Consider the following 11,968-nt stretch of genomic DNA (forward strand, 5'->3'; position numbering starts at 1 on the left):
ATGAACCATTGTTTGTGCTTGGATGGCATGATTGTGTGATGTGATGCTTTGCTTTGAGGTGACATGTACGTGGATTTGTAAAAGCTCCTCGATGGCCTTCCAGACGTGAATCAACCGGTAATGATGTAACCAAGCACCTTATACAATATACTCATCCTATACTCTTTGGCCGAAGGAAAAGAAGGGGACCCTAAAATATTTTACATGTATAACACATACAATTCCTTTGATTTGTAAATCTCGTTCAATTATATCCATTAAAACGAGAAACTAACTACTAACTACGGTACTAGTATCAGTAATGGTATTGTTACAAATAAACATGCATCTATCAAATTCTCATGCAACTTCTTCGTTCTCATATCCATCCATGCATGAACAAGTTCCTAAAAGTATTCTCCGTCCCCAATCCCATCCCATCCCATCAACGTAAACATTATAAACGCCTCCTCTCATCTTTTGCTCATCTCAAAATATCTCTTTTAAGCATATGCTTCAGGCCATACAAAAAATTATAGTCCATCCCTCATCCACCCTTCTCAACTCTCATTTTACTCATCCTCCAAAGGCTTGACCTTGACTCCAGCGCCCTTAACTGCTCTTCTCAATTTATTCCTCGCTTCTCTCTTCCTCTTTGCCGCTTCACTCAATTCTGATTTTTCTTCAGCACTGTACCCACTGACCTTCTTCCTTGGACTAGGACTTCCATAAATCGAGCCCGAACCACTCATCATGAAAGTCGATCCGCCTAATCTTCTCGAGGCCGAACCCTTAAATTGACTTTCCGGTGTGTAGAAAAGCCTACTTGAGTTACCGGTACCGGGTGTATTGACTCTCATGCTTAGTCTATTCGTACTTTTCTGCGGTGTTCTCAAAGAGGGTGAGGATTCTCGACTGGTGGTATTAAATCTCAGTTTGCGCATCTGGTTTTCGAGAACATCGACATCCCCGCTGCGTTTTTCCGCCATTGAAGTCATCTTGGTGATAGTACGCATAATAGCTTCAACGGTGGGAGCTGCGGTTTTTGCATTCCCGATGGAATCCTGAGATGCAATTTTAGCTCTGAGGACAGTGAGGCCTTCTTCGGCTTCAGAGAGGAGTTTTTGAAACTTCAAGTAATCTCGACGAAGATCATGTTGCTGTGCGGCTTGCTCGGTGTTGAGTGGTTGTGCTCGAGCCATCGCTACTTGGTCAGGGTGTGTATGTGACTGAATTGTCTTTTTGACCTCCTCAAATCTCTGTCTTAATTTAACAGTTTCCTTCTCGAGGTTTTCACAAGTTTCGATTTTGTCATCCACAGCTTGAATTCTACTCATTTCTAGTTCGCGTGCTAAATCTTTTTCCACGACATAGGAAAGCGCTTCTATTTCATCTAGGCACCATGACTCATCATCTTCAAGATCCTGTCTGCCCCTGTCTTCTTTGAGTTGCTCGGCGTGTCCCTTGATGAAGGATTTTAAAGCCTTTGCATTGAGACCAAGAGTGTCGATCATAGAATTTATATCACGGTATAAAATTTCTACTTGAGCCGGAATGCTGTCACCCTTTTCAGGCGATTTAACATCCGAATAAGCAATGAATTCGTCCAACGTCCTCGTGGCTTCAATATCTTCGGTGAGGAATCTCTGCATCTTGTCATCTTCATCATCGACGAGTGTTCTAGTTTCTTCTGCCTCCTTTCTCGCTCTGGCCTCGAGGCGGCGCTGTTCCTGTGCCTTTTCCTGCTCAACAGATGTCGCGAAAGTGCTTTGCGTGGGGGTGATTGCTCGTCCCGATGGCTTTTGCGCATTTAATAAGTGAGATGCAAATCCTGGTGCACTGGCAGATCTTGACGCGTCGGGGCGCATCATTCGTGGCGGAATAGCCGTTCTCACGGGACTTGGTGACCGAGGTGATGGAGGAATTATAGGGCCTGTTGGCGGCGGTAATTTAGGAGCAGCACTAATCTCCCCAAAGAGTCCTCTCGATTGTCCAAACGAGGGAGGCTTTTGTACTTTTGTGAAGGGACTGATATCTGCTTTGGCTTTCTGCTTGCCACCGAAGGAGCTCTGAGGCGTTGGGCTTGGCGTGACGTTATTCTCAGGTGTTGGACTATCTAGCTTTCCAAGGTCCTCCCCGCTTCCCTCTTCACTTGGTTCTTTGCTCTGGTCGTCGTCTTCATCTTCTGTCAAAAAGTCAGAGTCATCACCTTCGTCATCCGGGCCTCCAGGAATATCGTCTGTTGGAGATTCAGGTGCAGGTTCTTGGGCTGGCGATTGAGTATCTTTTTTGATTGGAGGTGGTATTTCAGTTTGAGCGGGTTTAGGCTTGAGGACAAAGTCGGGTGGTAAGGGTGCATCATTCTTCTTTTCTGAGGCAGGTATATCTTTACCTACGGGTTTGGGTTTAGGTGTGAAATCCGGAGGAAGTGGTGCATCGTTCTCAGAGGCAGACGTTTCGCCAACAGTGTAGCTGGATTTACTTGTTGGATCTGGGGGCAGAGGCGCTTCGGGCATTCTATCGCTTACTTCTTGTTTGATCTTCGCAGGCGGTGAAGAAGGAGCTGGAGCTGATTTAGCAGGTATAGCCGCGGCGAAGGGATTTGGAGTGGCTTTAGCCGAGGCTGCGAAGGGATTTGGAGCCGCCTTTACTTCGGTGCTCGCAAAAGGGTTTGGTTTTGTAGTTCCGGAAGCAGAACCAAAAAGACCACCACCAGTAGCGGGGGCTGTTGTGTTAAAGAATGAAGACTTTGCCGGGGCAGGGGTTGAACTTGGAGTTGCGGATTGAGATTTTGTTTGTTCTTCTGCTTCTGGAGCGTCCATATCTGCATCTTTTGAAACAGGCGTTTGCACAGCGGGGGTCTTCTCTGCCTCCTTCAAAGCATTATCAAAGGCTCCACCTCCAAAGAACGAACTCTTTGATGCAGTCGTATTGTCTGGCTCAGATTCTCTAGAAGTATCGGCCTTGAACGTGGAACCGATAACAAACTTACTTCCTCCGAAAGGACTTGACGAAGACTGTTGCTCGGTTTTATTGGCACCTCCAAAGAGACTGCCAGATTGCGCAGTATTGCTAGTATTACTGGAACCGAATACTCCGCCACTCGTATTCGGAGCGTTGTTGCTGGAACCAAAGATACCACCTCCAGTGGCGGGCAATGCGGCAGGTTTAGAACCAAATATGCTTCCTCCCGTGGCTGGAGCAGCTGCAGCTGCGAAACCACCTTGGTTCGCAAAATTAGCAAATCCTCCAGACGTCTGAGGCTTGCTTCCAGTGGCAGCACTTGAGCCAAAGACAGGCTGAGATGCTCCCAAAGCGCTTGACTGACCAAAAGCTGTGCCTGTGCTTGGCGCAGCAGTATTCGTAGAACCCCATACTGATTGTCGCCCTGGCAAGCCTGATTGTCCAAATGCTGGAGCGGATGGTGTACCGAAGGTTGGCGCGCCGAAAGCTGGACCTGCTTGTGCTGCAGGAGGGGCCATTGATGGAGTACCAAAACTTGGCGTTCCAAATGCTTGACCAGTCTGACCACCCTGAGCACCCCATGGCGACTGTGTCTTGCCCATAGAAGAGGACGACCCGAAAGCGCCTGTTCCAGCAGGAATAGCTGGTTTCCCAAATGCTGAGTTTGTAGGAGCTTGACTTCCGAAAGGTTGACTTGGAGTACTGGTAAAGGTAGGTGCTGCTGTGGTAGCCTGTTGCGAAGGCGCCACCCCTTCAGCAGCAACTAGACCTGGATATATAGTTTTCTGCCGAATCGAGTCGTTGTAGATGATCCACCAAGAAGCCAAGACACCTTCATGGTTCAAGACCATAAGAGCAGGCGCGGGGTAAGGTGATTCATCGATCTCCTCATCGCCGGGAATCGGCTTCCAGATTTTCGTAGTGCTTGACAGGTCAAGCGCAAAACCAATGGGTGAGGTATCCCCAAACCCTCCACTTGATGTTGCAGGAAGCTGAGCTCTAAAAGAGTCATCGGCCATTTCAGTCATCGTGAATACCCCTGTTATTCTGTCTGTGGGTTTATCGGTAGTCAGCGGTACGCTCGATTTGGTGAGGAGGTTGATGTCCGTGGATGCAGTCGAGCCTACTACCAGTAAATCCTGTATACTTGGGGGAAAGTCTTTCAAACGAAGCAAGAAGTGATGCGGTGGTGAACGATTGAGACCATACGGTGGAGCAGGATCGGTGAGTTTCTGGAAAGTGAAGATCGCAGGTGGTTGCCTTGTAGCCAGATGGAATTTGGACTCGGGAGCATTGCTAGGATCGAAGTTTGATGGTGTATGCACAAGCAAGAATACGTTGTTTTCGAGCCAGGTAATGGATGATACTCCGGCATGTTAGTTTTTCCCTGTGATATGGAACAATGAAAACTTACCATGATCGCCATCATTTAAGTCAGGCGGCTTTGGGATTTCCGCTTTAACTTCACCCTCCGGTGTCATTTGTACAGCACTACCATCACCGAGCCCGGCTACCAGTTGTTTTCCTTTAGTGGACCATGAAACGCAGCTAACTCCACTCCTTAAGACCTGGCCATTGGGACCTGGTTTGAATGCGCGATCTTTAAGGTTCGCCATCATAAGGTTTCCATCCCCAGTCACAACCGCCAGAAGCTCGCCTTTCTCCCTTGTGGGATTTGGCACAAGAGCTCTCAAAGATTCGCCATTTGTAGGTACCTCGAAGGCTGTTTGTGTAGATCCATTGAGAAGGGCGTCAACATCGTAGACCGCCAGCCCACCACCAGTCTCAGCAGATAGAATCAAATAAGCATCGTCCGCCGAAAAGGCAAGCTGCGATACCCTCATAGGCATAGGGATTCTGAGCTCAGGCTGGAAAGATTTAAAATTTCCGCTACCAGGCCCCTCGAACGCCTTCTCCACTGATGCCGTCCTTGCAACAACTATAGCATCTGGACCGGCCGCTGCCAGCAATCCACGGCGGGAAGATATGCTCAGTAACGAAGATGTTGGAGGAGGTGGGTTATCGACTGGCCATGCCGAAGAAAGTAATTGCAATTTAGATTCGCCTGCAAGAGCATGAAAGTGAAGGGCCTATGTTTGTATTAGCTACTATAACAATCCTGTCAGACACTAGAATAATGGATATACCGTCGTTTGTATGTCCTCCAGCTCAGGACCCAATTGTGCACTGCGTCCTGTCGCACCACCAGCAGGGCCTCCACTAAGACTACCACCCCCTGGGTTGCCAAAGCTGAATGCCATGATCTCAAAAGATGCCCCAGAATACTAAGTGGATTGGCAATTCATTACAGAGCTCGGCGCATGGAGTGAGTATAGCGAATGATTCTGCGAAAGGAAGAGAGAGGTAGGCGTGAATCGAAATCGACAGCAAGGAAAATAGGAAAAGTTAATCCGAGGAGCTGTATCGAGGTTTGAAAGTCTGCGGTGGTAGAAGAAATGATTAAAATGCAAATGGTTCTACGATAGCTTTCCACTTCAAAATAATAATTAAAGCTCGATTCGCTCTCCGCTCGCGTTTTTGTAGATCACGTGTTAAATCGCGAAAGCACAAGCTCAAGCTCCAGGCGCCCAAAGATCCTCGTCAGCGACAGCAACCTGGGATTATCAAGGTCCCGTTTGAAGCTCAGCAAATCAATCATTTCAACACATTTACGAATACCACCAATTTCTCCCAAAATCCTATTCCATTTCCACCCATTCCAATACCCAAGTCTCACATATAATCCCGCTCATAGAGCTTTGTTGATACAATGCCTGGTTTCGACTTCTCCAACCATACTCGCAATGCTGCGTTACACGCCAGAGGTGTTCCATTGCCAAAAGCTACAAGCACCGGAACTACGATCGTAGGATGTATCTTTGATGGAGGTGTAGTTGTGAGTTACGTTCATTATTCCGCCATCTAAAATAATTTAAATACCTCGTCATCTTAAACTTATATATAAACTACGATGCTAATCAGACCTTATCCAGATCGCAGCAGATACCAGAGCTACCAGCGGACCCATAGTAGCAGACAAGGTACGATCAGTATAACATTACGACCGTTGATGCAATGCTTATTGCCATTAGAATTGCGAGAAACTCCATTACATTGCCCCTCAAATCTGGTGTGCAGGTGCAGGTACAGCTGCCGATACCGAATTCACAACTGCCCTCATCTCTTCACAACTCGAGCTCCACTCGTTATCAACAGGTCGCAAACCTCGAGTCGTCACTTGCATGACTATGCTTAAACAACACTTGTTCAGACACCAAGGACACATTGGAGCATATCTTGTAGTGGCAGGTGTCGATCCTACAGGTGTTGGATTGTTCACAGTACATGCGCACGGAAGTACAGACAAGTTGCCATATGTTACCATGGGAAGTGGTTCACTTGCTGCGATGTCTGTGTTTGAGACACAATGGAAATCCAAGATGACAGAAGATGAGGCTGTCCAGTTGGCATCAAATGCTATTCAAGCTGGTATCTTTAACGATTTGGGTTCCGGATCGAACGTGGATGTGGCAATTATCACAAAAGATAAGACAACATTGAAGAGAGGTTTCGTCAAGCCAAATGAGAGAAGCAAGAAGCAAAAGAGTTATGTTTTCCCTAGAGGAACAACGGCTGTTCTCAACGAAAAGATCATTACGAGGGAGGAGATCAGTAAATATGTTACAGTACATGAGGTTGAAGGCGAGGCTGCGCTAGGGGAGAAAATGGACATTGATGCTTGAGGATGGAAGATTGTTTAGGACGGGGTCTCTACTTGTATCAAAAGACTAAATTCAAGGAAAGGCGCATCACAAATATCATGTAGCTTGAGGAGAATGCGTTCACGTTATAATGAAATATCCGATGGGAGCCAAGGCTACATCATACTCAACCGATCTTTTATTGATGATTCCAATTGTAGTTTAAGGTGACGGACAATAGTCTGATATCATTTCTAGTAAATAGATGTAATAAAGAGCGAGCCGCTATCCCGCTAGCGCTTACATGTCCCAAAACCTCACTACGTCCGTAAATCACATCAACCTCGAGATCTATCCCTCAAGAAGAGTTGAACGAAGTGGAAACGGCCATTTCACTACTCTGGTAGGGATACAGAGCGAGCTTTCAGTGGTCTAGGCCTGGGAAACTCCCGAGTCACGACATCAGAATCATGGATCATTTCAATGAATCAAATACGAACATCCCAAACTACTCTAATCCATCCGATCAACAAAGGCAGAGTTCTGACACGGCTGATACCACTCCAACTCTCTTCTCCCCTTCTCATAATATACTTTCTGCATCGTCCGTCGCACCGACGGCTTCAAACAATGCAAATACATCGACGGGACCCGCCACACGAATTCGAAGAAGGAATCGTATGATTACATCATGTCTTGAATGTCGACGACGAAAGCTCAAGTGTAACAAATCACAACCATGCAGTAACTGTCTGAAATTTGCTCGAGATTGTGTGTTTCTTGCACCAGCGCTTGACCAGGCAAGTCAACTCAAGCTTACCGAGATCAAGGAGAAAGTTGGCTCCCTGGAACGATTACTAGAACGCGATGTAGCAAAGCATTCAAACCATTTCTCTTCTAACCAGCGTATGTCATTGCCTGATGACGCAGATGATAATCTACCTCCAAATGAGGATGAAAAGGTAAAATCTATTTCGTGACACGCCCCATTCTCAAAGTCATTGACTAAATTACAATAGGATCTAGAGCCATCGCCACTTGCATCAGTAGATGCGGCTTATGAGGTTGACGGAGACGACGATGACCTTCTTGATCTTGGAATTCAAATGGGTAAGATGAGGATCACAGAACGAATTGGAGGATTTTTCCGTCCCAAGATCAGCCAAGAGGTAAGATCCCTTAATGATTATACCCTGGCCACCTTCAAAACACCTTTTCTTTATCTAAGTGACAGATTGGCTTGCAACAGTCCATTATTAATAACCTGTTTGAAACTGTATTTTTTTTGGTTAATCATAGGAGCACTGGACTATGCCGGCGTTACCGCGAATCTCACAAAGTCGCTGGCTTCCTCAGTTAATATTCTGTCCCCCTACCTATTGTAACACCCCTAGGGTCTTTCTTCCTTAATACCACATCAAGCTGTAATTTGGAAGGCATCGCTAAATTTCTTGTAGCTTGAGCATGCAATAAAAGATCCATATGCTTGGGGGAGGGAGGATGATTCGATCGGCATTCACACACTTCCTCCTGCTCAGGAATGGCTGAAGCCTGGGCTAGCGTATATTGCTCCCTCGTCAGGTTTCTTCTTCGGACAGACAGGACAACCAGCATCCCTCATAGACTTCCTTCCATCGCGACTTGCTGCCGATAGACTTGTCAAACAATTCTTTACAGCTGTCTATCCCATCGCACAAATTCTGCATCGGCCATCATTCGAGAAAGAATACGACACATTTTGGGACGAAGTCTCGTTAGGCATCGAGCCTCCTAATCCTGTCCAAGCTATGGTGTTTGCAGTCATGTTTGCTGGTGTTGTTAGCATGGACCCCTCGGATGTTATCCGTGACTTTGGCGCCGCAAAACCAAGTTTGATTAATAACTTTAGATTGGGTACGGAGACAGCTCTTTGTCGTGCCAATTTCCTACGAACAACCAAAATAGAAACACTTCAAGCTTTCGTTTTGTATTTGGTTCGTCTAAGCTTCTCCTATAATCATCCTAATCTTACTAATGAGGTCACATAGATACCTCTTTGTAGAGCGGAGGTCTCCAGAGCCCATTCTGTACTTGTTGGAGCGGCCATTCGTATGGCCGAATGTATGGGTCTCCATCGTGATGGAGAGTTCTACGGTCTATCACCATTAGAGACCCATGTACGTCGGCTTATATGGCATCAGCTATGCTTTCTTGATATCAGAACATGTGAAGCTCAAGGCCCACGGCCTACTATTCGTCGAGATGATTTTGATACAAAACTACCACTGAATGTTGATGATTTTAATCTCCATGCTACTGGCAAACCACCCCAGACTGCAGACCGTTGGACAGATGCCACTTTCTCAATCATCAGATTCGAAATCAACGAAATGTACAGAATAATCTGGGTCGACCGACCTCGAATTCAGATGCGGAAAATTAGTCTCACGGCCGTTCTTAGTAAGGTAGAGACATTTCGGCAAAATATGACCAAATATGACAAGTTCATGGATGATAGAGTGCCCATCCAAAAGTGCGCAAAGCTTGTCAAATCTGTCCTGCTTTCTCGAATGCATGTCATGCTACTTCACAGCTATCATAGTTCTACACATTACCGTATGCCCGACCGTTTACGGAACATCATGATCACTTCTGGCCTTCACTCTATGGAAAGTGCAATAGCTTTAGAGACCACACCGGCGCTTCGCAACTGGCAGTGGTATGGAGGGGCATTTCAACAATATCATACAGCCTTTCTTCTTCTGATGGAAGTATATGTTCATCCCCAGAGAAAGGAGGCAAACCAAATCTGGTTGTGCCTCGATTATGTCTTTGAGTGTGACCCTTATCTGCCGCGACTTACCAAAGCAAGGAAGATCCTTTCTGAACTGCAACAGAAGACGGCCGTATATCAGAGTATGAGAGGCATGCGAGCACTGGTGACTATGAACAATCTTGCTGGCAAGCGGCCTCCTAAGCCACCTTCGGGAGAAGGTCGCGCAACGGGTCCCATATTGAAGCCCGAACCATATTTACTCGGCAAAATGCCCCTATCTGACTCAGATGCGATACTCTCGAGTGTTTCAAGCAATGAAAATGTCGGGACTCATCCAACCGGGCGTACTAGTGAAGTAAGCAGTCCCACTAGCACAATGGGACAGCAGATAGTATCTCAATCATCGAGTGTTAACGATGATATTATGGCTGACATAGACTGGGTATGTGTTTCTAGCTATCTGATATGTGTTTTTACTAATTCCTCTGCAGGATGCATTCGATGCACTATTTCCACCAGACCAACAACCAGAGCTCGACGTTCACAGTTTTTCTTTTTCAGACGCAGAAATTGGCTTATAATTTTGGTATGATATAGAGATTTTTTGATGTTTATCAATGTTAAATACATTTGGAGTTTTTCTTCTTCGTTCCGTACACTGTATATTATATCCATCATTTAGAACTAGAGTTAAGTTGGAAGAATTATCGATGCCTACCTAGGTAGCTTCTCTTCCCTCGCTCCTCCCATTCAGCCACAAAGAGGGGAAATCTGCCCCACATCATCCCGTCCGGACGCCCTCGGCCAACAGCCCCAGCGATTTCGCCATATCTATATAGATATCACGCAATTGACCAAAGAAAGTAGATCTACAAATAAAATCGAACCTAAACTTTCGTCATTATGAGAGAAGATGGAGTGACATACGCAATTATCAAGTATGAGATAAGATGAATAATAATAATAAGTAGATATCATCCCCCTCTTCCGACATTCCTCTCTATCTCTCTTTCTCTCCTTCAATATCAAATCACATTTTTGATACTTTCAAGTTTTGGATATCTTCACTTATTTCACTTACCATTTAACATCCGAGAAACTGTAAAAATGGCTCCTTCACTTCTTGATACCCAGCCTACAGCACCCCATCAACTTTCCTCTCCATCCCAAAAAACCATTGATCGCAAAGTCTTCCCAGATGGTATCAAAACTTCGGGTCAACATCCACCACTTTACGATCAATTGAGGCCATACTCTGATTTTCCAAAGGAAATCACCGGAGAAACAGTCTGGAAAGCGGAAGATTATATCAATAACCCGGAAAGATGGGTTCATGTCTTCAATGAAGAGGAAATCGCAGAACTGAGTGATGTAGCGGATAAGTTCATTGCGAATAAAATCCCTCTGACGGGTATTTCTCAGGTATGTTGTATAACGATTGAGTGTCGTCCAAGTACGAATTAAAGGATTCCTTGACTAATTCCAAGCAGGATACTTTCCGCCTCGCAAAACTTTCTACTTTGCTAGCATCGATTCGAACGGAAACTTTGAACGGAAAGGGCTTTATCCTTTTCAAGGGGTTTCCAGTCGAGAAATGGGGAAATCATAAATCTGCTGTGGCATACATGGGGTTAGGAACCTACCTTGGATATTTTGTCAGTCAAAATGGTCGAGGTCATGTTCTTGGACACGTCAAGGATCTTGGCGAGGATTCAACACAGATTGATAAAGTTAGAATTTATAGAACCAACGCCAGGTAAGTCTCTATCTTACTATGATCCTATGTAATAAGCTAACAATAATAGACAATTTTTCCACGCTGATGACTCTGATATTGTCGGCCTTTTGTGCATTGCAAGAGCGCTCGAAGGCGGAGAATCTGATATTGTTTCTTCGCACCACGTCTGGAACACTTTGCAAAAAGAGCGCCCCGATGTAGCAGAAACACTTACCAAACCTATCTGGTACTTTGATAGAAAGGGAGAAGTCAGTGTTGGTGAAGAGCCATACATCAAGAGTTCTGTCTTTTATCTCGAGACCGGCCCCAATGGTCGTGTATACTCAAAATGGGATCCATATTACGTGAAGTCTCTCACTCGATTTTCGGACGCAGGAGTCATTCCACCTTTGTCACCTGAACAGGTTGAGGCTGCTAAGGTTTTGGAAGAAACTTGTCACCGATTGAGATTGCACATGATTCTCGAGATTGGTGATATCCAATTCTTGAGTAACGAACACGTACTTCATGCTCGTACTGCATATAAAGATCACGCACCACCAACACCAAGGAGACATCTTATGAGACTATGGCTAGCGACACCGGAGAGTGAGGGAGGATGGAAACTACCGTTCCATGATTCGAACGAGAAGAAGAGAGGTGGCATTCAGGTCAATGATCAGGCCCCTGTTGCACCACTGGATGCAGAATAGATTTCGGGAATTGGCGATATTATTATTAGATAGCATAGAGCCATCGATGACAAAAACAATATTACTGAACATGTCAAGCTAAATTCTTCAATTTGCTTCAAATATTGCCCTTCCGGTGTGTGCTTTGATTCCGAATAAC

At 45.6% G+C, this 11,968-nt stretch overlaps 4 protein-coding genes across 4 annotated transcripts; 3 read left to right on the top strand and 1 right to left on the bottom strand.

Annotated features, from left to right (window-relative positions):
* Positions 1 to 5: 5 nt before the first annotated feature.
* EAF01_009600 (uncharacterized protein) lies at positions 6 to 5,457 on the bottom strand. Its single transcript, XM_038917856.1, has 3 exons — positions 5,091 to 5,457; positions 4,358 to 5,033; positions 6 to 4,309 (listed from the first exon to the last, which is right to left on the bottom strand). The coding sequence occupies exons 1-3, from the start codon at positions 5,202 to 5,204 to the stop codon at positions 552 to 554; spliced, it is 4,548 nt and encodes a 1,515-aa protein (XP_038766665.1). The 5' UTR covers positions 5,205 to 5,457; the 3' UTR covers positions 6 to 551.
* Positions 5,458 to 5,713: 256 nt separating this feature from the next.
* EAF01_009601 (uncharacterized protein) lies at positions 5,714 to 6,686 on the top strand (the record flags this gene model as incomplete). The annotated part of the gene is made up of 3 exons (XM_038917857.1): positions 5,714 to 5,839; positions 5,937 to 5,984; positions 6,036 to 6,686. The coding sequence occupies 3 exons, from the start codon at positions 5,714 to 5,716 to the stop codon at positions 6,684 to 6,686; spliced, it is 825 nt and encodes a 274-aa protein (XP_038766666.1).
* Positions 6,687 to 7,114: 428 nt separating this feature from the next.
* EAF01_009602 (uncharacterized protein) lies at positions 7,115 to 9,980 on the top strand (the record flags this gene model as incomplete). The annotated part of the gene is made up of 5 exons (XM_038917858.1): positions 7,115 to 7,606; positions 7,664 to 7,813; positions 8,102 to 8,617; positions 8,672 to 9,841; positions 9,891 to 9,980. 5 exons carry the CDS (start codon positions 7,115 to 7,117, stop codon positions 9,978 to 9,980), a joined length of 2,418 nt encoding a protein of 805 aa, XP_038766667.1.
* Positions 9,981 to 10,506: 526 nt separating this feature from the next.
* EAF01_009603 (uncharacterized protein) lies at positions 10,507 to 11,829 on the top strand (the record flags this gene model as incomplete). The annotated part of the gene is made up of 3 exons (XM_038917859.1): positions 10,507 to 10,821; positions 10,890 to 11,155; positions 11,205 to 11,829. 3 exons carry the CDS (start codon positions 10,507 to 10,509, stop codon positions 11,827 to 11,829), a joined length of 1,206 nt encoding a protein of 401 aa, XP_038766668.1.
* Between the last annotated feature and the right edge of the window lie 139 nt (positions 11,830 to 11,968).

Source organism: Botrytis porri, assembly GCF_014898465.1.
Source record: "Botrytis porri strain MUCL 3234 chromosome Unknown BPOR_014, whole genome shotgun sequence".
NCBI classification, from domain to species: domain Eukaryota; kingdom Fungi; phylum Ascomycota; class Leotiomycetes; order Helotiales; family Sclerotiniaceae; genus Botrytis; species Botrytis porri.